General features: G+C 43.2%; 2 protein-coding genes across 4 annotated transcripts in view; one reads left to right on the forward strand and one right to left on the reverse strand.

The window, feature by feature from the left end:
* sec22a (SEC22 homolog A, vesicle trafficking protein) overlaps positions 1–25,514 on the forward strand; it is a 26,641-nt gene continuing 1,127 nt past the window's right edge. The window contains exons 1-8 of one of the 3 annotated variants that reach the window (XR_015089464.1): positions 1–164; positions 1,054–1,264; positions 1,560–1,723; positions 3,172–3,351; positions 3,437–3,621; positions 3,697–3,918; positions 15,866–15,953; positions 18,112–18,212. Coding sequence is in view for 2 of the 3 variants with exons in the window: in XM_086050787.1 (XP_085906913.1) it covers positions 1,083–1,264; positions 1,560–1,723; positions 3,172–3,351; positions 3,437–3,621; positions 3,697–3,897 (912 nt within the window). In the remaining variant the exon portion in view is untranslated. Of the gene's footprint in view, positions 165–1,053; positions 1,265–1,559; positions 1,724–3,171; positions 3,352–3,436; positions 3,622–3,696; positions 5,252–5,676; positions 5,789–15,865; positions 15,954–18,111; positions 18,213–25,514 lie in introns of those variants that run through there. The other 2 variants (XM_086050787.1, XM_086050786.1) reach the window with 2 other exon arrangements.
* Positions 5,182–25,514, reverse strand: part of adcy5 (adenylate cyclase 5) — a 25,404-nt gene continuing 5,071 nt past the window's right edge. Inside the window, exons 3-22 of the mRNA XM_086050780.1 lie at positions 18,372–18,521; positions 18,085–18,206; positions 16,186–16,297; positions 15,126–15,253; positions 14,796–14,954; positions 14,456–14,597; positions 13,537–13,677; positions 12,377–12,399; positions 11,499–11,643; positions 11,318–11,415; positions 10,592–10,679; positions 10,414–10,530; positions 10,183–10,341; positions 9,163–9,338; positions 8,225–8,245; positions 8,016–8,148; positions 7,172–7,435; positions 6,680–6,884; positions 6,466–6,590; positions 5,182–6,012 (exon numbers count right to left, since the gene is read on the reverse strand). Coding sequence (XP_085906906.1) covers positions 5,881–6,012; positions 6,466–6,590; positions 6,680–6,884; positions 7,172–7,435; positions 8,016–8,148; positions 8,225–8,245; positions 9,163–9,338; positions 10,183–10,341; positions 10,414–10,530; positions 10,592–10,679; positions 11,318–11,415; positions 11,499–11,643; positions 12,377–12,399; positions 13,537–13,677; positions 14,456–14,597; positions 14,796–14,954; positions 15,126–15,253; positions 16,186–16,297; positions 18,085–18,206; positions 18,372–18,521 — 2,640 coding nt within the window. The 3' untranslated portion in view covers positions 5,182–5,880. The remainder of the gene's footprint in view (positions 6,013–6,465; positions 6,591–6,679; positions 6,885–7,171; positions 7,436–8,015; positions 8,149–8,224; positions 8,246–9,162; positions 9,339–10,182; positions 10,342–10,413; positions 10,531–10,591; positions 10,680–11,317; positions 11,416–11,498; positions 11,644–12,376; positions 12,400–13,536; positions 13,678–14,455; positions 14,598–14,795; positions 14,955–15,125; positions 15,254–16,185; positions 16,298–18,084; positions 18,207–18,371; positions 18,522–25,514) is intronic.

Here is a 25,514-nt window from a genome sequence, read left to right on the forward strand (position 1 = left end):
AAATTTTCCCACAATGCTTCGCGAAGCAGCCACGTAAACGTAGCACCAGTCAAACCAGCTTCATCGGCAATGGGTGGACATGTGTGATTAATGTGTCACTTTTCCGCACATTGGCACACTTCAGACGTCTCAAACAACTCCGCGATGCTTCTTCAATTCTTCAGGTACCAAGCACAACTCAAATTCATATCTAAATTTGTTTTTCACGTAGCAAGCCTCCGTTCCTTAGCATTTCCTTAGCATGCTAACGTTAGCCACACGGAAGCGTTGAAGCAGCTGCTAGTAACTGCTAAGTAGCTAGTCAGCTGCGTCCATTAATGTCATTAAATATGACGTTTTAAAGTTTAAACTGTCATATTTTACAAGACTTAGTTGTACTCGAGTTTTCATTTTGTTGTAAAACAAAATGGAGCCTTACGTGCTAACAAGCCCACATGCTAATATTTTTAGTGGGTTTTACGTCTTTCGCGCTTTTGCCTGTCGGCCTTATTTGGAACAATGTTTATTTCAGTTAGTTAATTGCACTGTAATGGATGCAAATGTTCAAAGTTGAGTCGCGTGTGTAGCGTCGTTCGGGAAAGGAGCTGTCCATGGTTGTGATGTCACGTCCGTGGAACATTTTTGTTGCTGTTTTTATTCCCCAGGCAAAATTCAAATGTGTTGTGGTAAAAAAAATAAAACTCAAGTGAGTCTATAAAAATTAACCTCGAGTGGGGTTGTGCTTGAGCTGGTGCCAATTTTGAGGGGATTATCAAATTACTCTATAAATATTTTCAAAGTTTATTTCAAAATGATCAATCCACAGAATTTGAGCCTCTCAACAGTACTGTAACTGTTTCCAGATTTCTGTCAATGAAAGCAGAGCAATTTTTCGGAATTATTTTTTTTCCAAAGTAAGGCAAACGTCTGGTTTTGCTTTTGAAAACAACGATCAGTGTTTTGGGCTATTTTCTGACATGTTTCAGACTAAACCATTAACTAAGTCTAAATCAATTTAGGTTTGTGCATTTTCATGCTCTGTCGATTTGAATTAACCCACCACCTGGTTTTTAGGACGCATTTGGCTGGATTGTCTTGCTGAGATGTCAGGCATAGTGTTCGCCTCGGTGGTGCGCGTGGACGACGGCTTGCCGCTGTCGGCGTCCACCGATTACGAGCAGGACCGAGAGCTGCACGAGACCAGGAAGCACATGAAGGCTCTCTCCAGGAAGCTGCTGCACTTCCCCGACAGATGCACCTTCAGGAGTGGGCCCTACAACGTCAAGTATGCACTGCAAACTTTGAGGCCGTTCATGAACGCTTAGAAATTCCACAGTGCCCACTTAAAGTTGGCATTGTGTCCTATAGTTGTGATAAGCGATGGAGTGTGCTTGTCAACAAAACAAACAAGCTTATTCTGCTTGTCAGACATGTTTTTTTCTTTGTCTTTGGAACACTTTGAGTTCCTATTTTATTGAACTCAGCATTAGTCAATTAGAGGCAGCCATTTTTGAGAGCATACGGTAAATGTCTTTGTTTTAATACCAACTTTGTGTGTGTGTGTGCGTGCATGTGTGTAGCTTCACGAGCGCTCTGGGTGTGTGTTACATGATGGTGTGTTTGTCAAGTTACCCGAGCGTTCTAGCCTTCTGCTTCTTGGATGAACTCCAGAAGGAATTCATCGTCACCTACGACGGCAAACGCGTCGGAGCCGCCATCAGGCCGTACTCCTTCATACAATTTGGTGACTGCCTACTCTTTAGCATGCTCTTTGCTCTGTCTCTCTGTCCGTCTCTGTGTGTTGTCCAATGCTACGGTCAGATCGAACACGAGTCGAGCGTTTCTGGCGGTGCGGTTCCATATATAAAGTTTGCGTGAGAATGCGTGCCGGGCGATGCCAATGAAGCGTTTGATCCGCATATTTGCTTAGTCACTCATTTTGCTAGGTTTTGCAAATGTGAACTTGAAGTGGAATCATGTCCCTGGCAACCAGCCGGTCAATGGGCACGTCCACAGCCGGCTTTCAAACATGGCTGGGACTGAGCCAAAAAGAGCAGGGTTGGAGAATGGGGAGCAAGGACGTACGTTGGCATGTCTGGTTAGTGGATTGACTTGCAAACAAAGGCACACCAGACATGTGGCCTGATGCAATATTTCGTGTTCGGTCGGTCTGAACCAAGTACAGTGGTACCTCTACTTACGAACGTCTCTTCATACGAAATTTTCAAGTTACGGAACGCCTCAACAGGAAAATATTGCCTCTTGTTACGAAAGAAATTTCAGGATACGAAAGGTAAAAATACAGTACGGGCTGCTACTCGCAGCTCCAGATTTCCCTGAACGCAACATACTCATAGCTGCTCTGCCATTGGCTAGCCTAGCATCTTCCTGGCATCCCATTGGCTAAGAAGAACCTTTACCGTACGTGTCTATGTGTGTAGATAGATAGATATGTGATAAATATGTCTATGCCGCGTCCTCGTCATTCACCCCCCGGGCCATGAGGTGTTCCGATAGTTTGACGTGAATTAGAAACGAGGCAAAGACAATTAAAGTAATGAGGACAGCAATTAAAAGGTAAACGACCATTTTTATTCTTTACTCTATTCTTTGTTTTTTACATGATGCACAACTGTCATTTATTGTGCAATAATTTAAGTGTAACATGTATTTGTTACATGTTTTGATGCATTTATGTCTCAATATTGGGGGGGGCTTGGAACGGATTAGGGAATTTACATGGAAAACGCGTCTCTACTTACAAAATTTTCTACTTGAGAAATTTCTTCCAGAACCAATTAAATTCTTAAGAAGAGTCTTACATTTATGAAATAAATCTTTTTATATTACAATGAAAATGTCCTTTGTTTTCATTGTTGCCAATATCACACATGCGCTCACTTACGAGAACTTTAATAGTAAAGCATTTTAGAAAAAAAATGAAAGCTAACCAATTTGCTCTAAAAACTGAATTAAAAGTCCAAACAAAATAAAAGCAACTACAAAGAGAAATCTAACGCTATTATAAACCTGGCCCTTTGTATGTGTATTATGTGTCTGTCTGCCGTTGCGTTTGTGTGCATGGTTGTCTTTCTGTGTGCGCATGAGAGATCGAACCTCGGTTGTGTGTGTTTATAACTTGCATTCTGACCGTGCGTCACTCATGACGACATGCTGTTGTCGCCGCTTCAGACGTTGTGATCCAGAAGACGAAGCATCGCTACAACAGCCCTCGCTCCCTCTCCACCAAGATCAACATGGCCGACATGCAGACGGAGATCAAGCTGCGTCCTCCCTACCAGCTCATCCCCGACGACCTTCACGCCGTCAATGGCTTCTCCTCGCGCTCTTCCGCCAAGTACAAGGGCATCGGTACTGCACGCGCCGGGCATGACCAATGGAGGGATCAGTGCGGAAGTGCTTTTGAGTGACTTTTGTTGTTGTCGTCGTGGTCCAGCTCCCACGCAGACGCTGGCGCCGCTGACGCTTGCCGGCGCCGTGTCTTGCGTCCTCAGCGTGCTGTGCGGCGGGCTTAACCTGCTGCGAGGCGTGCACGCCATCGAGAGCGTCCTTCAGGACGAGGACGAGGACTTCAGCTATGTCATCGCCTTCTTCCTGGGCACCGCCGCCTGCCTCTACCAGGTTTGGCTCGCGTGCGAATATGCTAACATGCGAATATGCTAAGATGATAGCGCGATTGTTCCCGCGTTTCTTCAGTGCTTCCTGTTCGCGTACTTCACGATGTGGAGGAACGTGAAGTCGTTCCTGGCGCTGGGGCTGGTGTGCGTGTGCAACATGTACCTGTTCCAGCTCAGGAACTTGTGGCAGATCCTGTTCCACGTGGCCGTCGCCTCCTGCATGACGCTGCACACGCACCTCAGGCAGCCCCTGGGCAAGGCGCCCGACTACAACGTCTGAGCGGGACCTTGAACGCCAGAGGTCAGTGACTACATCCAACTGCCTTGAACGCAACGCGAGGGCGACTACGGGAACGTCTCGATGCCGTGACTCCACAATCTGACCGCTTTGAATGCAACACCAGAGAGACTTTGTTGACCTGAACGCACCACGAAAATGACATGGCCAGCATCTGACCACCCTGAACACAACACATGAGCCACTTCGACATCTGATGACCATGAATGCGCCACAAGAGCGCGACGCTAGTAGCTCACCACGCGAGTTGTCGGACAGGAGAGTGGTGTCCGACAACTCGCTTGACTAGGTTTCACCTTGAACCCAACGCGAGTGCCATCTGCTGACCCTGAACGCACCACGATGACAGCATCTCCTAACCCTGACCACAAGACTGTAGTTTGTCTACCCTGAATGCAGCATGAGAGCAACTACAAGGGACAGCTGACGGCCACAACACCCGATGACCCTAAACGCACCCCCGCGAGTGACCGCAACAACTGACGATATCATCTCATGACCTGGACACAACACTCTTGACTACAAAATCGAATGACCCTGAAGGTGACGCGCAAACCTTGAGCTCAACGTGCCCGCTGGCCAGTTTTTCAAAACCAAAAATGACTTGACAGATTCACTTTTTGAGAATTCAAAGTGGCAGTTATGGTGTTTTTCTTTCTTTTCTAGCTATGCTATGCTGCCTAAAAAAAAAAAAATCTTATTTATTTACAGACATTTGCATTTCTTATTTTTGGGGTTGTGGGGAGGAGTTAAGTTGAGCATCCAATCGGAGCTCACAAAAGCCTTTTATCAACATTGCTAATTGTGATGTCATAAGACAACGGACACTGAATTAGGTACACTACCTGTTGAGATGCGGGTGTACCTAATGTTGTGGCTGCTGTGTGTGTGTGTGTGTATATTTAAAGAGACATTGCTTGAATCAGGGGTGCTCAAGTGTGGTCCTCAAGTGCCCCAGCCTGTTTTAAGTGTATCCCTACTGCAACACACCTGATTCAAATCAGGCTTTTGGAAACCTTGCTGATGAGCTGATCATTTGAATCAGGTGGGTTGGAATAGGGATACACCTAAAACAAGCTGGATAGGGGCTCTTGAGGACCGGACTTGGACACCCCTGACTTAAATTGTATGAGGTGTTCAATGACAACAACAACAAAAAAAAGTTATCAGGTTTTAGTTGTAGAGGTTAAAAATGCTTCTCTGGCCTTTTTGAACCAGTTGTAGTGATGTTGCCATCTGCTGGCCAAAGAGTGAACAGTCCTCAAATGAGACACTAGCTTCATTTATTACTTTCATCAGCCATTCATGAAAAGAACAATAAAACATCTCCTTTATACATTGTGTCATATAAAGTCTCATTAAGAGCATCCGCACTGGTGTATTTCCCTGATTTTTACTAGTTCTGCTCTGTATGAAAAATATTTAACTCATACAGTTGAAATGATCTAAAAATCAATATTGTGTCACCAAAGTTGTATTCAAAACTTAAAAATGCAACAGAACCAGCTGTAGTATTGAATACTTTTTGTGTAAAGTGATGAAGTTAAAAGGCCTCAATTAGACATTCACTGGGTCGTACCATCGTGCGGGGGTGCTCCATCTATTTGTCGGTTGCCAGAGTGTTAAAATCATACAAGTACATGACACACCTAATGTTTTTGTACAAAATATAGGATTTGGTGTTCCAAAGGCAAAATAGAAAATGTCCAAAAGTTATAAAAGCATCTCTTGCTGACTTTTTTTTTTTTTTTTGCTTTCAAGTGGACAGCGTAAGGAACAGGAAGTGGCCGCTCACAAGACTTTGGCTCGTTGGAAATGTCGGCGAGCGTTGATTGGCTTCTTTGGTCTCGAGTTCTATGGGGGTAAAGGTGGGGGGGGTCTTCAACTTCCTGTCAGTCCAGCTGGACCTCTTCTAGCGTGGCCACTTCAGGGTCCGGGCGGGGGGGGGGGGGGGGGGGGGTAGTGTTAACTGCTGTGGGAGGGTCCACTGTTGAGGAAGTAGGTCATCATGTCGCCTTTGCCCTTCACCGTCACCACACCTCGGTACTCCAGCGAATAATTGTAGGAGTTCAGAACTTGGTATAAGTCGGCCGTCACCTGAGAGAACAACAGATGAGTCAGCAAGACTTGGGGAACAAAATGAGCATATTGGCATTATGCAGCCATTTAAAAAAAAAAAAAAAAATCTATAGATGCAATTTGTGATTCATGTCCATGCTCTTCATTTCTGGTTAGGGGCCACTTTCCTCCTAGTAAAAACCAAAAAGTCGGGAAACCTGAGGTTTTTTTTGGGGGGGGAGGGGTCCTCAACTCACTATAACATGGCACCAAAGCACTACTTTTATCAGACTTTAAACCAGGAACTCACATGAACAGTTTGCCACCAAATATTTTTGTTTGAATTGAAATCATCTCACGATTACATGGCGGCACTTTTGTCTCAATGAAAATCCTCGACTCAAGTTGCTGGGCACCAAAGTACTACTTTTGTCTTAAGTGCAACCGCTCCTCTTTACATCATCTCCTCTGGTGTTGGTGAATGTTTTGCACCTGTATCTTCTCGGGCACGCCGGTGCTGTCCATGCGGCTCGCCACGTTGACCGTGTTGCCCCAAATGTCGTACTGAGGCTTGCGGGCTCCGATCACGCCGGCCACCACCGGGCCCATGTTCAGACCTGACGCTCCGCAAGAGGGGGGGGGGGAAGGGGGGAGGGGGCAGCTTTAGTATTCTTGTGGAGAACGCGGGTGCCATGGCCGTCCTCACCAATCTTCATCTTGAAGTTGTTGAAGGAGTGCTCGTTGATGTACTTCATCTGCTCCATGAGGCGCATGGCGTAGTCGGCCAGGGCGCGGATGTGCGAGCGGCCCGTCTTGTCGTACGTGCACGCATTCAGGCCCGACGCCGCCATGTACGTCGAGCCGATCGTCTTGATCTTCTCCAGCTGACGAAAGTTGTCCTCGCTGATGATCTGCCGACACGTCAAGAACCCAAAATTCAAACAGTTTGCGCATCATGATCTCGTTCTTTAACTCAATGGACATTCTGCTGATCCTTCTGGTGTGCGTGCCTTAGCCACCAGAGGGCAGTAGAATACTACTTGATTGGATGAAACAAGGAGAAAAACCATCCCGACTAAGCTTTTCTTTTTTTTTTTTTTTACAACTGCACCTGAATGCATCGCATCATTTTTCTTTTGTTTAGATGCAGTCTTTAAAAAAAAAAAAAAAAATTGCATCGGGGCGTCGCTTCCGTCACCTCGTCAAAGTCGGCGATGATCTCGTTGAGGAGCCGGAGGCACTCGACGCCCTCGTTGTTACCCTCCAGCTCCACGTAGAATTCGGAGAAGTTGCTGATGGAGGCGAACATGACGGCCACACACTCGCACGACTGGTAGTAGAGCTCGTCGTTGCGCCGCTCGCGCTGCAAAAAGTGCGCCGCCACGTCCTTGGGCAGGATGTTGTGCAGCAGCCGGCGGTTGTACGCCTGCAGCTCCTCCATCTCCTCCTTCTCCTCCGTCGCCTGCACATCCACGCAACCTTGTTTTTACGACCGCGCTTCAACGCATCACATCTAGCATATTCAGTTTTCGGTACAGTTGTCGAGAAATTATTCTAAATATGCCGCCTTAAAGAAAAAAAAAAATCCCCTTCACCCACAACCATACCCGACCGCAGTACCAGGGAGTGTCACATGTACAGAACTTGTAGAATGTATTTTCAGGGCTGCAACTCAGTGCATCCCATCTGGAGTTATGAAGTGTTTAGTTACAATTGTAAAAAAAAAAAAAAAAAAAAAAAAAAAAAAAAGCCTTTTGGCTACAGTAAAAATTTGTGGTTGAAAAAAAAATCAAATACTTTGAGATTCTTGTTTGACTACGGCATAAATAGACAATACATCTATTTTACCATTGTACCTGAACACATCACATGAAGAGAATGTCTTTTGTTTTTTTTACAATAACAATGCACCAATTGGAACATCTTTTTCGACGACTGCACCTTTTGAAAACATTTACAACGGAACCTGAACACATATTTGGGGAATTTCTATTTAGCTTTCGTACAACTGCACCTTCACATTTCACTTGGGGCGAGCTGACCTGCAGCTTCCAGAGGAAGTCGAGTCTGGCCGTGGACTCCACCTGCTGGGCGTGCAGGTAGAGCGCCAGCACGAAGACGGTGATGACCACGGGCGTCATGATCTTCAGCGGCATCTTGGACTCCACCACGCAGCTGCGGAATGCGCGCACGCACACGGATGAGGTTTTGGGCTGGGTCGCAGCGAAAGATGACAACGTGTTGATCTCACCTGGTTCCGTTCACTTGCTCGCTAAGAGGGACAAAAGAGAAGAAAGGTCAGACCTTCGTCCACACACACACACACAAAGGCTGCATTTGGAATCATTCCCTTAGTATTCAGTCACTGTAGAAGTAGTACCGGCACATTCATCCTAAATGGACTTCACAATTTTACTTCGTTGACTTGTTCATTTAAAAAAAAAAAAAAAAAAAAAAAAAAAAAAAGCACTCTGGCTCCATCGAGAGACGTCGTGTATCGCTATCGTGGTGTTGAGGAGCTTCATTTGGGTACAAGTAGTGCTTTGGTGCCATCTTGTGGAGTCTTGCTGCCAAGGAGCTATGATGAAGTTAATTGAGGCACTTCATTTATACAAAAGGTGTGCTTTGGTGCCGACAGACTGTGCTGGACTAAGTTGGACTTTCATACAGACAGACAAACAAACATGCTTTGGAACCATCGTATGGAGTCTTTGTGCCAAGGCGCATCATTTACTCAAAATTAGTGCATTTGCTGCCATCATGGTGCTGAGAAATGACGTTGAAGTGAGTTGAGGAGCTTCATTTATACAGATGTAGTGATTCAACCCTATCTTGTTCTAAGGAACCATATTGAGGTGAACTTAGCAGCTTCATTTAGACAATCGCGACTGCGTTGTGACTCATTCGCTCGGTCCCGACTTCCTAGCGGCGACGCAGGGGATTCTGAGCGGCCATTTTATTCAACTACTGCGTATCGTCGCTGTCATGTGAAAAACACTTATCTCTATTTTTTCCCCCAATGTTTTTATTTTTACGTGAATGGTGTTTCCGCGTTACAGATATCGCATTGACGTGAACATTTTTCAAACTTAAAAAAAAAAAAAATTGGACAAAAGTGTTTTATCACAGGACAGCGACGATATATTCCACTCGGTGGCGAGCGACGCGTAGTCGGTGTCGAGGACTCACGCGGCGTTGGCCACGGCGAGGAGGTCGCGGTTGTCGAGGAGCGTGGCCCGCGGCAGCTCCACGACCAGAAGGTAGAGCAGCTCCATGGACAGCATGAGCACAAGCTTGCCCAGGCTGTGAGCCTGCAGGAAGACCGAGCATGCCAACAGGCTCAGCACCACGCACCACGAGAAGTACTGAGGAGACACAAAAAAAAAAAAAAATTCCAGCAAACTCATTTTTAAATCTGCCCATGAACGCCTCACGTCTTTTACGACCATACCTGAACGTGGCGCAACCACAATGTAATATTCAACTCTTTTCCAAATACACTTAAATGTGTCGCATTTAGAAAATGGCTTTTTGACAAGTGCATTGGAATGCATCGTAACTAGAGAACATTTTAGAACTTCACATGAACCTCTCAAATTAAAAAAAGAAAAGGTTTTACTACTTGAATGCATTAAAAAATTTAAGCTAATATCAACACTTTCTGAATCAGCAAAAATCTGCCTTTTTTTGGAAAATGTACTTTTTTTTTTAACATGACAATATTTAGTCAAACACTTTAAAAATTCGGGGGGAAAAAAACAGATTTTTTTTCGGACTTTTTTTAACATGAGAAATATGACATCCAGGCAAACATTTTAAAAACTAAAACAAAATTTTTTTTAAAAAGGCAAATTTTTCCTTAATTTTTCTGTTGTAAAGTTAAATACTAAAGAGCAAAGTATTTTAAAACAATCAAATGTTCTGCCCATAATTGATCTTTATTGTTGTCAGCATTAAGGGATCTAAAACGTTTTTTTCCACTCCATTATATATTGGTTAAATTAAAATCTGCCGATTAATCGGTTATCTGAATATCAGTCAGCCAAATAACGGAATCAGGATCAGCCTCCCCCAAAAAAAAAAAACATCGGTCGGGCCCTAATCGGAAGTTCATCTTCACAACTGTCCCTGAACGCAAAGAACATTTACTTTTTTTTTCTTTTTTTTCAAATTAACTTCACTTATCGGAGCTTCTATTTCCCGCTGTACCTCCGGAAATCCACAGAAGGGCGCTTGGTCCCCGCAAGGTCCCGTCTGTGCGTCCAGGCTGTAGTTGAGTAAGCGGGCGTGGCAGGCGTCCACCGCGTCCCGGCTGATGTTCAGCTCTGCCCCGATGCAGCCGCGAAGGTCGCGCCCGCTGCAGCTGAACTGAGGAAAGAGGATTCAAAAGGTCAACCGCTTGCGACCGCCGAACACGACCGCGACGCTCGCGCCACTCACCATGTTGACGAAGGCCGACAAAAAGACCACCAGGATGGTGGCCACGCCCACCAGGGTGCTGTTGAGACGCGATTGGACGATCCTCCTGGAGAAGGTCTGCAGGGCCGCCGGGAACACCTGAACGCACCGCCGCGGTTACTGGCGTTTTTGGACCAAACCATTAAGCCCGGAAACTCACCCCGTAGCAGCAATAGACGCTGGACACGAACACCAGCGCCATCAGGAGGAACAGGCAGCACGTGAAGAAGCCCCTCATCACGCCCGAACTGCAACGACGACACTTAGTAGTAGTAATAGTCCAAAAAATAATAACTGGGAAATTTCACAGCATTTCAAGGGGGAATGAAGTTAGTTTAGTCACGTTATTCAGTCATTTACAAAAACTTGACGTAGCAAATGAGGTAAATGACAAAATTATTCGATTAGAAAAATGTGTATTAAAAAAAAAACAAGACTGGATATAGTCTATAAATTATGTCATGTATAATACATAAAGTATAGCTTCAATCATCACTATAAACTCCTAAACCCTAAGGTGCCATTTAAAAGAAACAACAAAATGCTAGTTTGGTTAATACAAGTAATTTTTTGCAAAAGATTGTATCCAAAATATAATATCAAAGCTAGATTCCAGGGCAATCAAATAAAATGTTAGGTCATGTAAAGAAACAGCTTTTTGACCTGAAAGTCTCACAAATGCACCAAAAAACGCTTAGCTTTGCTTTTTTTTTTTTTTTTAACAACTGTACCTGAACACATTAAAACATCTCATATGGAGAAAATATTTTCGATATAGATTAGCTGTGATTAACGTATTTGTATGATAAGAATATGAAGCAATGAGTGCTTCACTTATTAAAAAAAAAAAATTGGGATATAAATGTTGCGTGTGCGTGCGACTCACGGAGGCACGATGACGACGTGTATGCAGCAGATAAAGAGGAAGACCAGAGAAGCGCACGCCACGTATGCCCCGAAGCGGGAGTCCACCTGTCTGGAGTACTGCACCGCAAATGTCAAAATTCACATTCGTGTGACGATCATCGGCGTCAAGAAGAAGAAAAAGAGGAGGATCGGCGTGGGACCTTGCTCTCCAGGTCGGCCTCCCTGAAGGTGAGCAGGAACTTCCTGACGTGTTCCGACCTGAGGCGGTCGATGCTGCGGGCGTCGATGGCTCGGCCCAGGAATTCGTCCACTTCATCCTCGGGGTTCATGTGCTCTTGCGCGTGTCTGAACAGAAAAAAAGAAAAAGAGACCCAAACAAAAGGGAGACAGACAGCCCGTGAGGGACCAGGATGACATCCAGCAAGCAGGCAGGCAGGCTTCCAAAGTGCAAAGGTGTCTTACCATCGCATCTACAAAACATTTTAACAGCAGCAACTAAATGCATTGAGAATTTATTTTCTTACAACTGAGTGCGCCCCATCAAGAACATCTTCACTCCAAGAAAAGGCAGTAAACATCAACAAAACATTTTTTTTAACAACTTTACATGAACGCATCAAACTGATATTTGATATGACTGAACTCGAATGCATCCCATCAAGATCCATCAAACACATTTACTTCTAGAGAAGTCTTTGCATCAGCTTTTTGAAAACGCCCGCCTAACCCACACCCCCACTTATTTTCTTGTCTGACTGCACCTGAACGCATCACTTCCCTTGATTTTTTTTGCACCCGCTTTACAGAACTCCGGTTCACTTTTTTTTTTTTGTATACACTGCTACGACCGCCCCCTGGTGTCCGCTTTGAAGCTGTGAAAGTCTTATTGCTAGCTGGTGTAGGCGGGTACGTGGAGGGTTTCCATGGCAACAGAAAGACTGGAAATAGCGACCACGAGCAAACGGGGAATATCAACGGGAACTCCCCCAGCAGCCAACAGGGAAAGAACGTTTTTAAATCCAAGTGTCACAACTAATATACTGTACGTTTACGCGGAAATACTTTTAAAAAAACTCACTTGTCCTTTGGGTCTTCAAAGCCCTGCGACACACAAGAAAGAGACACGCGTCAATGAAAAGTACAAGTCAATGAACTATTCCATTACAGAAGACATGCCTGATTGAAAGATGATGTCATGAAAAGGATTCAATGACAAGGATGAGGAAAGTAGTAGTAGTAGTGTGTGCGTGTGAACTTTCTGTGTGAAATTCGAATTACATGCAAAAACATCCTGTCTGGGTCAGGTGCTGACTGTTGCCATGGTAGCAAGCAGCTCAGTCCTGATCAATTAAGCAAATTAACACAAAGTCAATTGTGTTGCTTTGGCTCATTAGTGAAGCTTGACTGAGACTCGCGTCTGTGCCGTCACGCGGTACACTTAAATGCGTACTCTCTATTTTTTTTTTTATTTAAAAATGTTTGTTTCATGAACGCATTTTGTATACAAATATACTTAATTTGCAATTTCATTAAGCCCTTTACACGTTTAAATTTTACCTTCATACATATTTATGTGTAAATGGAATAAAAAAAAATAAAATGTGGAAAATCATTTTTAAATGTTCCAAAGTCTTAAATGACAAGTTCTTTTATGGAACAATCCCACTGTGAGCGCAGTCAAGTAATCTGACGACATCTACTTTGCAAGATTTCAGTTTGTTACCGTCTCGCAGTTAACAGCGATGACCAAGCAGTTCCCAGAAAGCTTACTGTCACTCATTCATTCACTGTATGGCCGTAGTGTTGTTAACTGCCTCTTGGGCGCAGCGGTGAGTGACATTTGATAACACTTGAATACAAATGACATTTTTCCCCTCATGCATGTTCATGGAACAAAATAATAAATAATGAAATCCAAGGGTAGACCCCATTCCTAGATAAAGACACACAGCAAACAACTTCTGCGGAAGCGGAAAATCCAGTATGATGTCCAATACCAGTATGTCCCAAAAAAAAAAAAAAAAAAAAAAAGAAAAATGGATCGCATCACATTCAAGCTAAAAGAGAAACACCCACAAGGCTGTGTGACTGTATGAGGTCCCCAAATTGAATTGTTATAATTAGAAACAACGGCAATTATAAATGTTATTGTTTGCCATGATAATTCTAACAGTTAAATATGACCAAGGCCAAAAGAGACGAATACATATGATCCCGCTGATCGTCGTGTCTTCTTACCATCCTCTTCATCTCCTTGGAGATCTGGTTGTTGTTGGCCAGGTGGTTGTAGAAAGGTCTGTCCGTCCAGTGGCTGCTGTTGTGACTCACGGAGTTTGTCCGATGACAATTCATCTTGGCGATCACGGCCTTCTCCTCTTTCTGACGCGCGCGCGCGCGCACACACACACGAGGCAAAAATTTAGGTTAAGGATGACCGCTTCTGTGGAGTCACATGATCAAAAGCGCTGGCACCACCAGATGATCAATTTCACACCCGTAACGCCATCTTCGCACCCAAATTGGATGTTTTGCCGTGGCTAAAATGCTAACGTTCAAATGATGACAACAGAGAGCATTTCTTGATCTATGTGTGTAGCGCTTCCGTTTTGACCATTAGAAACTAGGTGCATTTTTTCCCGGAATTGCATTGTTTTTCCAATTTAAAGTGGAAGTCAACCCAAACATTTTTTTTTCCCCCCAGAATATGTTCTGTGCAGGCTCACTAGTTGAGACAAGGCATTCTGATGAATATTGCGCTTGTGGAATTAAGCAGCAAAATCCACACGCTTTTTGCCATCTCAGGAGGCGGCCATTTTGTCATTTCTGTCGACCGGAAACGACATCACAGTCGCTCAGGGCTCGGATAACGGCCAATCATGACTCCGCTTCAGAACACGGGTCAGCTGTGATCGGTCGTTACCCGAGCCCTGAGCATCTATCTGTGATGTCGTTTTCAGTCGACAGAAATGACAAAATGGCCGCCGCCTGACATGGCTAAAAACGGGTGGATTAACTCTTATTCCACAAACGCAATACTTATCAGAATGCCATGTTTAGCCTACTCAAGGCGCTTGGAACATGAAAAAAATATATGTTTGGGTTGACTTCGTCTTTAAAGAACATTTGTTATCAGAATAATCTGCTGAAGAATATGTACCCTCTTCTGGCTGCATCCGACAATGAGGAACGTCTCAATGCTGTTCCTCTTCAGGTAAGCGTTCCTCTCGCCTCCCGCCCCCGTCTCCACGTCGTAGTCGCCGTTCAGATAGTTGAGCGTGGCTTTGGTGATGTGGATGCGCCTGAAGAGACACAGTTCATATATTTGTTTGTTGTTTTTGCTTGCTTGTTTTCAAGTTTCAGTTTGACGTAGTAGACTCGCGGCGACTCAATTTGGACTTGTCGTGGCGGCTGTTCCCAAACCTCAAGGTCACGTAAACCCGACGAATCCAATTCGGTCCCGCGGCCGGTTGATCCGTTTTTTTTTGTGTCGCACGTACCCCGCTTTCCCGCCAGCCTCCATCTGGTTGGCGAGCGTGACGTCGTTGGACCAGACGTCAAACTGCCATTTCCTCAGGCCCAGCACGCCGCAGTGGACGCGCCCGCTGTGGATGCCCACCCGCATGTTGACGTTGACGCCCGTCACCTCCCGGACCAGCCTGGAAAAACAAACAAACACCCCAAAAAAAATAAACAACAACATGGGGTGCTCAGGTAGCATGTGAGTGCACCCCCTAGTGGCTGAGAACTGGAATTCAGATTGGCCAATGCTGACAACCATCTTCGGCTATTAGCATAGCATCTCAACAATGATGACGTGGTCGTCTTACGAGATGGCTTCGATCATGTCCAGGCCCATCTCCACGCAGCAGTGGGCGTGGTCAGCGCGGGCCTCAGGAAGGCCCGACACGCAGTAGTAGCAGTCGCCGAGGATCTTGATGCGGAGGCAGTGATTCTCCTGAGGACACAGCGACAGCATACACGTCAAGTTGCCCTTATTTTATAGCATTTCAGCCTCTGTATGTTGCCACGTCAATGTAACTTGCGCGGGGCCTGCCTTCAGGATCAGCAGTGCAATGGGACCCTTATTTCAATCCAATCGCGTATCGGATTGGCCTCACAGACCACAACGACATCAGCGTTTTGTTTGTCTTCTAATTGGATGGTCGGAGCAAAACATGTTCACTGCAGTGAATAAATAGAAATGCCTGCGAGTGTTGTTGTCTGCTCAGTGTGTGTTAAGTAGCAGTTATAATTACCGTGGAATCCAACTGTGAAAAACACTTGTGTCCATTTTTTAACATTTTTACGTGAATGGGGTTTCTGCGTTACAGACTTCCCACTAATGTGGAAATTAAAAATATATGAAAAAATTAGACATGCGTGTTTTTCACAGGACGGTGACGCTATGCTAATTTCTGTTAACCCATTAATGGCATTTTCCATGATATGTTAGCTTGAAGCTGTCTTGAGTTTTATTTGATGAAATGATATGGTTTGAAAGAGCATTTTGGTGTTTGTTAAATATGCAATAATTAATCCTCTTTTGTACTGTTGTTTTGTTTTACAGGGAGGGACAAGCGGCTTGAAGGGAGAGTCGGATTTTCGTTTCCTCAGTGATTTTCTTCCATTTCTTGGCGGCGAGAGAGTGAGAACAGGTGCCGACGAGTACTTTCAAACCTGTGTTTTAATAAGTTGATGTTTAAAGTGTGCGGGAGGGGTAAAAGTATATTATAAATTCACAAAAAAAAAAAAATCTCGAAATAGGGATTCACTGTATCATGTTTTTGTATAAATTGACGCTTGCTATAATTGCGATGCGGATTATGTCAGGTCCGAAGATCCAAAATGATTCACCACAGCAACGCGTACGTTTGCGCGTGTACTTACCGCCGCCAACTTGTCGAAGCGAGCAAAGAGCTCGTTGAGCGTCATGACGAGCTCCTGAGCCGTACACTGAGACGCCAAACTCGTGAAGCCTTCGATGTCTGCGAACAGGATGCTAAAAATAATAAACTTAATTAATGACACATGTCCTGTATGCCGGAAAATGTAAAAAAAACAAAAAGCAAAAGCAGAACACCAACGACAAAAACACTTTCAAACGTGAGTTGCTGTCCATCAATCCAACCTCAGTCGGGATTTGTTGTGCTGTATTTTAACTAACCAGATGTGGACTAAGGCATGGTGGCGAACGCCAACAGGGATCAATTGTGCTACATTTAACCAACATCCCCAAGACACAAACCTGAAATAAAAGTCACACTCATCTCATGAATGGCACATGACTATCGCCTCAAGTGTCTCTGTGTACTACATTCATAGACATATAGAAAGAGATTTGTGATAGTGTAAAACGACATATTTATAGTTAGAAAACGACTATTTATGTGAGTATATAAAAAGCACATTGACGATGTATATAAAAGTGCATTTGTGCACATATAATTGCTTTGCATGAACTTGTAAAAGTACATATATCTACATAGTTACAGTACATAAAACTGCATTTACAATATGTAGGTGTAAAAGCACATTATTTTAAAACGACATTGATTTACATTTCTAAATTAGGTATATATGTGTACAACTATATGTGTAAAAGGCAAAGTCACTGTAGGCCTGTGTAAATTATATTCATATACGTTATACCACATTTATTGAGGCAACAGTTATGACGTCATTGGGAAAAGGCTGAGCTCAGCATCAACTTGGTTTCGTTGGGTTGCAATTTCCTGACGGTGAACCGACCTGGCCGCCGAATTGATAGATGCTAACGTACCGAACAACATAAGGTGCGCCTGTGGTACCTGGCTGGTCCATCAACTTTAATGGCCACTGACAGCTACAAACAATTTAGTCTCCACGTAACACAACTGTGTAGCATCCTCATGATTCTCAAGCTATTTGTTTTCACGTGCTAATGCATTTGTTTCTCACAACAGCCATGATTGTTGTCACTGGCTGTTGTGTGCGTTTTTTTTTTGTTTGTTTTTTTCCATGAGCTAATGACCTCCACATGAACTCCCCTACCACTCTCTCTCTCTCTCTCTCTCTCTCGCTCTCTTTCTCTCGCCGCAGGCCTGCATAACATCGACATTCAAAACATCCCCTCCAATGTGGTCATGCGCTAACAGGCTAATGCTAACGTGCTAACAGTTGTTAGCCAGCAATGGCAACGGGAGGTGTCACTCAGCTTCCTGTTGCTGCCAATTAGTGGCCCCAATTAGCCAAGTTACCCCCGACTAGCGCTGTCACAACCCATTAGCAGAGGCGCTCACGAGTTAGCCAATGTTAACACTTGCGCTGTCTCTATTTGGAAATAATGCTGTCAGCTACAAGTAGTTGGAATATTTAATTCCCACGATTTTTTTTTTCTTTTTTTTTTTTTTAAATCAATATAGTCAATAAAATGACAATTACAGCATGTGAACCTTACATTTTATATTGCGTTCGTCCATCATTGGGATTTGCGTTTAATCACTAGTCAATAAAGTTTCAATATTAAACAAGAAAAACATTCTATTTCTTTTGTTTTGTTTATCATTAAAGTCAAAGTCAAGACTCCAAACTTTTTTTTTTTTTAGAATTCTTCCAGTGTGAAAGGCATAAAAAAATAAATACAACAGCACATTTTAGAATCTTTGCGTTATTTATATCATCAGCGTTTCACTGTTGTTGTTTGATTGTCAATAAATAAAGTTGGTTTCAGCATGGAAACTCTTGAAAATGCTTTTGTTTGTTTTTTTTTTCCTTAGCCAGCACTTTTTTTTTTTTTGCATTTTGTACCTGACGTTGTCGTGCTTCTGTATGTAGATTTTGTGAAACATCATGTCCTCCTGCTTGGCGTTGATGTCTGCCTTCATCTCCATGGCGACGTGACGGGGAAGCACCGACAGCAGCAAACGCTCCTGCAGGTACATTTAAAAAAAAAAAAAAAAAAAAAAAAACACACGAAAAAAAAAAGATAAACCAAACCAAAATATGTGCGGCCGTGATGACCTTGTGTACAAAGCCGGGCGAATGACCGCGGCGTGTTAAGAGTAATCCCCAAATAATTGCGGAATGTTTTTCACCTGCTGCTGGTTCTCCCGCTGCGAGTGCAGGCGAGCTTGGATGCATTCCCGCGTCTCCCGGAAGGCTTGCCTCTGAGAGCCCTCCGCCGGGTAATGTGTGCACACACCCACGATGTTGGTGCAGGAGAAGATCAGCATGTTGGACACCAGCTGCAGTGCGCAAACAAACACGATCAAACAGCTTGAAGAAAGATTCTTCCCAAAAAGCCATTTTTTGGACACAAAATAATGACATTTGCAGCAAGAATGAAATATTTTTACACAAAGATGCAATGCGTGGAACTGCCAGTGTGGAGTAAATATTTCTGACTGGGCTACGTCGTTTGAATGTATTGCAAAGTCGTTCGAACGTGTTTGGTAAAGCCGTTCGTAAATATTGGTGAAATGTAAGCTAGATGCTGAAAACAGCTTATTGTTTTTAGCCTTTTGCCTACGTTTTACCAATACACTGAAATGACTAGCAACGCATTGAAACACTTTGCAGTGCGTTGAAACAACATAGCCCAGTCAAAAATGTTTTCTCCACATTGGCGGTTCCACTCTTCCATACATCGGTGACCACAAAATGTTGTAACACTATTGCATTATTAACCCATTCATTGCCAGACATTTTCAGACACTCTTTTAAGCTAATCGTTGAAAAAAATAAATAAATAAATTCCTGGGATTGAATGGCTGGACTGTGAAAAGAAATTTGTCAATGGCAGTGAATGAGTTAAAAGGATGTTAGACCACAATATTTTTTTCCCTCACAAGGCTACATTTTGCCATTAGAATTATTGCTTTTTGAATTACTTCAGTCTAGGTAGCCATGCAAAAGTAATACTGTATTTTCCAATCAAAACTGGGACCGGACCGGTTTAATCTGACGATATTAGCTCTTTTAAAAAACGGACGATTTTATTTCATATTGTACGTACATTCGTATGAATGTGTAGTGTATATAAATACATAAATACACCTTTTTTTTTTTTTTTTTAATTATGTAATTAAATTCAAAAGAAACTGTACATGATAATAAACATGACAAAAGCTACAGCGATCCCATCGAATCTAAATCCCACTGAATCGAACCGAATCAAATCGTTCTTTAATCGTATCGTACCCCGCGTATCAAAGGACATCTCGAATATTCTTTTATTTAAAAAAAAAAAAAAAAAGATGCCTGGGAAAGGGAACATAAAAAAAAAAAGTGAATGTGAAAGTCTCCTTTGCTATTAGCGCTTGTTATCAAACTGAAGCGGCTCTCAGGCACACAAAAAGTCTTTTCACATGCACTCCAGTCGGCTCGTAAGAATGCATCGATAATCAATGACGTGGGCACGGAGGACATTCCTGCACGTCCACTTGAAACACCGCGGAAGAACAACGCCATTTGATGAACTAGGCTAAATCCTTTGCAACGTTTTGTTTCCGTATATAACCTGTACAACTCAAGAGAGGTTCAAGTATGTTAAAGTAAACGATTGCGACAACGCGGATGCACGTGTGCGCACGCTCGCTCACCACTGGGGATGTGGCCGTGTTCAAAACCGACCAATCACATTCCAACTCACGTTAAATGGGAATCGGTACACAACTGCCGCCATTTCAGTGAAACCCAAATAAAGTTCAGAAGTATGCTGTCAGTTTGACCGTTATCGTCATCAAAAATATTTGGCAAGGAAAGAATATTTTTCTTTTAAAATATTTTAAAAAAAAAACTTTATTAGACTACAGAACATAGCATGATAGATTGGCTTAAACAGGCTGTGAGCCCCACGTGAACGCACTATTTGACCGTTACAACGCTACATTTGCCCACAAAACGGCAACGGCAGGACCCCATATGGATGTGCCATTCGCTCATCAAAACAACACGAGTGTGCCACTCCAGCCGGCGGCACCGTTGGGCCGGCCGGTTAGTGGTGGAAAACGCCGCTTCAACAAAAGACAAAACCAAAGCTTCCTGCAGCTGTCCCTCCAGCGCCGCGTGGTTGCCACGGCAACGGTGCATGCATCAGATAAAGTCTTCTTCCCGTCAACAGGTCAACACAAACGCGGGCTCTTATTCTATTAATATCCACGCCGCCCTTATTTGGAAAGCACGGGCTTTTCCTCCTCGAGACTTGGAACAACATGACTGCCGTTCCCTCGGGGTCGGGGAGGGGGGAGGGGGGAGGGGGGAGGGGGGAGGGGGGAGGAGGACGACCGAAGACGAGGAAGAGCCAATGTTGGATTCGATTCAGACAAATTGACGTGATCGTCACATGGCGTACCTAATCAAGTGGCCACGGAGTAAATATAACATTTTAGGACTGCACGTGTCAATTATTATTATTTTTTTATTAAAAAAAAACAAAACAGAATATCATTTAAACTTGCACATTCATAAAAATACATATTTGTCAAGATAATACTATTTAAAATGAAAATGTGTTAAATTACATGACACCACATGCAACATTTGTTATCAAGAATCTTAATTGACTCAAATGAATCCATAAATTATGATTATTTAAATTAAAAGAATAAGATGAAGCATTTTTAAAATCAGAATGATGGATATCCTCCAAAATCCTGTTCTTGCACTTTATGCTCTTTTAGTAAGCTACTTTTTATTTCTTTACTTTGCATTTCAATGTCTTCAACTCTTGTTTGTAAATGTTTGAAATGTTGTATTTTGATGAAGCACACTGTATTACCACGTGTATGAAATGCGCTATATAAATAAGGCTGCCTTGCCTCATCTTACTAGTTCTAGTTCCCCAAAAAATATTCAAACGGTCATATCATATTTTCAACGCAATTGATTAAGGTTGTGTGCAACTTCCCTTCCTCGTCTAAATCCACAATCTTACATTCATACTTGCTTATCAGAAGTTAAAGCACATGATTACTGTTATAACTGTACTGTGTTGGTGTCGAACAAAGCAACGCTTCTTCAAACATTTCCTGGGAGGAGACTCATTGCTTCCAGCTTTTATGAGAAATTACACTCACACTAAAAATAAATGTCAATAAATAAAAGATGTCTTGTTAGCTTTCAGAAACCGAAACAATTTGTGACTTTCTCAGAGGGGGTTAGCGGTTTGGATCAATAGCAGCACAGTATGCACATTGTGGCCCTGCAGGAGGTAATGCGGGTCATGCGCTAACAGTGCTGCATGTCGAGAGGTGGTGAACCTCATTGTGGGACACAAGAGGATCAAAAACGGCGCTCACATGACTTTTTTTTTTTTTTTAAAGCTCCTTTCACACTGAAGCTGAGGATTGAACGCCTTCGCAGCCCCTAAATGGCTCATAATTCAAACTAATTGTACAGTTACAATAAAATCAATCAACTACGGGCAATTATGAACATTGCCATAATTCGCTCACCATATCTACATATAAATACGTAGAAAATGAATCCCGCAAAAAAGTTCCACTTGGGAACATTAAATTGGCACATGATTAGACCCAACAAAAAAAAATCTGAAGAAGCCATGACTGGAAATCGACCATTTTGATTTGAAGCAGCCATTTTAGGATTTTTTGGGGGGGTCGGGGGTGTGCGGGGTACCATTTCAAGGGCTCTTGCAATTTCTTGGAAAATTCAGGCCTCAAACCTAGTTTTATTTAGCAACTTGAAATTTGGTAGGCATGTCTCATGAGTAGACGCCCCCCCCCCACCACCACCAAAAAAAAAACAAAAAACGCCTCAAGCAGCAATGCTCGAAAAGGTCCACATTTTGCTTTGAAGCATTCACTTGAGGGTCATCTCGGCCATTTCCAGAAGTTCTTCAACTTCTTTGAAAATTCAGACCCTGGAGTTATAGTTTTATTCATTAACTTGAAATTTGGTCAGCATACAAAAAAAAGGCTCAAAATGTCATTCCGGAAAAGACAGGAAGTATGCCGTTTTTGTTTGAAGCAGTCATTCTGGCCATTTGAAGTGTCCTTCAAAGATAGATGAATCGATATTTTTGCCCCGTTGCTAAGAAAATGTGAAGTACCCAAAGTACACAGATGGGCAACACCCATCTGCAAGATATTTGAGTTTTGGTTATCGGCCACGGGCGTAGTATAGCGGCGAAATGTGCTGACTCACCATCAAAACCCAAACTCATATTTTTAGTGTGACACTACTCTCCCCGTCTTTTACCGTCCCTCTCGGCCCACACGTATCGTTAATTTTCCCTAAAGGAGCATTATCGGAGCGCTCGGCGGTGATTCACGACAACGTGTCACAGCATGTTTGAGCAGCGACGACCCCAAGCACTTAAGCGTCCTTTAATCATGTCGCCATTCGGCAGAGTTAAAGCAGGATGTTCCGTCCTCTCTGAGGACCTCGTCAGCCCAGGTCCATTAGCACTCGCTTTCTGACGTCATTTCGTAGATAATTGATCAGATTTTGTCAGAAATGTACACATACTCTGCGAGAAAGGAACATGTATCATTATATAAACTCATTGTCACTGAGAGTTTACATGTTGTCTAGGAATACAATTTTCAAAACGTCTCTAAACATGAAATTTTATGAGCTTAGCAGCTAGTTTAGCAGGCAGTATGCTAGCTCTCAGCTAAATGACTAGCAGCTAATAGGCTAATGTCAGGGTTTTTCATTGCCTTGTCTTGTTTCACATGGATTCTTGAGATTTGTTTTTTCTCAGACTTTTTTGAGGATCTATTCATGACAGACATGCCTACCAAGTTTCATAGCGCCAAGTTAAAATGGCTTTGGGGGCTGGATTTAAAAAAAAATAAATTTCATGTTGCTAAATGAAACCGGCTTTGGTGGCTGAATTTTCACAATATTCAAAGTAACCCAGCAAATGACCGAATTAGCCACTTCAAACTCAAACATTAAAAAAAAAAAAAAAAAAAAAAATCTAACAACACCAGGAAATAAAGTGGCCGCTTCAAACCAAAATGGCTGACTTCCTATGTTCTTTCTTCCAAGGCATGGGTTCTTAAAACTTTTGTGTGGGTCGACTCATGTCTACCAAAAGTAAAACCGGCGAGGTCTGAATCTTCAAACCACTACCAAATGTCAATTTTCACCAGGATAATGCGCTCCAAATGGCGTCATTCCATGTGTGAGGGTAATTGGAGGCGGGCACCATGCCCACCGCCTTGCCCACCTTATGCCAGGACGCTTTCATGTGGCCTCACAATGAAGGCCACTCTTGTGGTCTGTGATCTCATGTCACTCGAAAACTGAGCCGTAGTTTGCATTTCACGTTAAAAAAAAAAATCTTAATACACCACAAGATAAAGTAAATAACACAAAGGCCCTCAAGTTAGCTGCTAAGTGTACATTTATTTCATCCTGGCTAATTTGCGAATGACGCCAGTAGCCATTAGCCTCCTTGCTAAAACTACTTTTTAGACATAAGTTAAGCTAATAAGCTAATTGGACTAACGATAAAGAGGTTCCATCAGGAGACAAATGGTCCGGTGTGACGTGAAAGCCTGACATTGTGCTTTTTCCGTGCCTATAACAGAGACTGCTGCTTTTAAACATGAACAGCATCTGCCGAGCTGACTGCTATTCATCAGCTTACAACAGCATTAGCATTAGCAACCGCAGACTGAGAGCGTAGCTCCGATTGTGATTGCGCAGAGAAAAGCACCTGCATAGTCGCGGTCACAGAGCCTGGACACGGCTGAAAGCAATGGATGAGGAACAGAAAAACAATAGATTGAAACTTGCCTAAAGTACTGACGGGAGCTCCTTTGTAATTGGCCTAATGCTAACCCTAACCGTAACTCCTCTTCAAAGTGAGCACTTGCAGTTTTCCAACTGCGAGCAAGATTTGAATATTGAATCAGGTCACTCCAGCTCCATAGATTTTTTTTTTTTTGTCAATGTGAACAGTACAATTACATTTTTTTTCCAAATCCGACCCCTCTTTTGCACGTGGAGCAAAGTCGGATAGGTATCCCAACACGCGACTGCAATCTTGGCGCTCAGATTATGTCATGTAAAAACTGTAAAAAGAGCAGAAACATGATCGCGCTAATAGAGATGGTGCTACGCCTAAATTGTACTTGGCACTGACAAAAAAAGAGGATCCTAGGTAAGCACGCAGCACTGGAGTTTGTGATGGGGGATTTTTTTTTTTTTTTTTTTTTTAAAAAGAGGGAACGCGTTGCTAAGATACAAGTGTGTGGGTGTTTGTGCGCGCGCACGTGTTCGTATTTGGACTTCCGTGCATCCTAACCCGCTTCAAATCACCTTCCCGTGTCACTCCCATGTGACTTAAAAGTAATTACAGAATGCAAATTGCCACATATATTTGTACACTTTACATACAGTGGAGATTAAATCTCAAACCATTAATGCGACCCAGAACCTGAATTGAAAAGAAAATGCGTTATTAAAGAGGGGAAGAAAACAAACAACTGAGATGCAGTTGCACAAATATGCCCCCCCCCCCATGAAACTGGCATGTGGCCGTTTTCATAATTAAACGGTCACATCCAAACTCATGTTTTGCACACATTTAAAGTGCCTCTGATCAACCACAAATAAAGTTCAGCTGTTCTAGTGGGCTTTTTTGTAGTCAGATCTTAAAGCACAAGTCGTGGTCCGCTTTCATTAAATATAACGTGGAAAACAATTAAGAGGCCGACTATGGAAAAAAAAAAAAAAAAATTACTATTAGAAAATACAAAAATGCATCTGATTAGGGTTCATCTGGGTGAATTCCCAGATCGGAGTTTGCTTCAAACCGAAATGGCCAAAATGAGAACTATTCAGCTCAGTTTTGGAATTCCACGACACATTTTTCACATCCTTTTCAGACTATTTGAGTGTTTTCGCTCGTTGATGGCGTGTTTGCGTTGCGGCGTCTTGAACTGATGAGAATCTGCGAGCGTTTATTCTTCCCTCACTCGCATTGTTGTTGTTAGCATATCAGCGCCCGGCGGCTTACGTGAAATTCGAGTCGCCTCGGAAACTGCCAGCCGTCCGAGTTTATTTTTACGCCGCAACGTGACGATGTTAAACATTTAGTCGTACCGTTGCCAACGTTATTCCAGACAACGGCCGATTCCAGGATCAGTCACTTGATAGTGAAAATGACACAACCAGTTTCCCTAAAGTGGTATTTTTGATCATCGTTTAGATACATTTTTTTTTAATTGAAAATCTTCCAAATCCTGAGAATTTGAGTT

The sequence above is a fragment of the Filicampus tigris genome, chromosome 14, assembly GCF_054856515.1.
Source record: "Filicampus tigris isolate MCC_2025a chromosome 14, RoL_Ftig_1.0, whole genome shotgun sequence".
Taxonomy (NCBI): Eukaryota; Metazoa; Chordata; class Actinopteri; order Syngnathiformes; family Syngnathidae; genus Filicampus; species Filicampus tigris.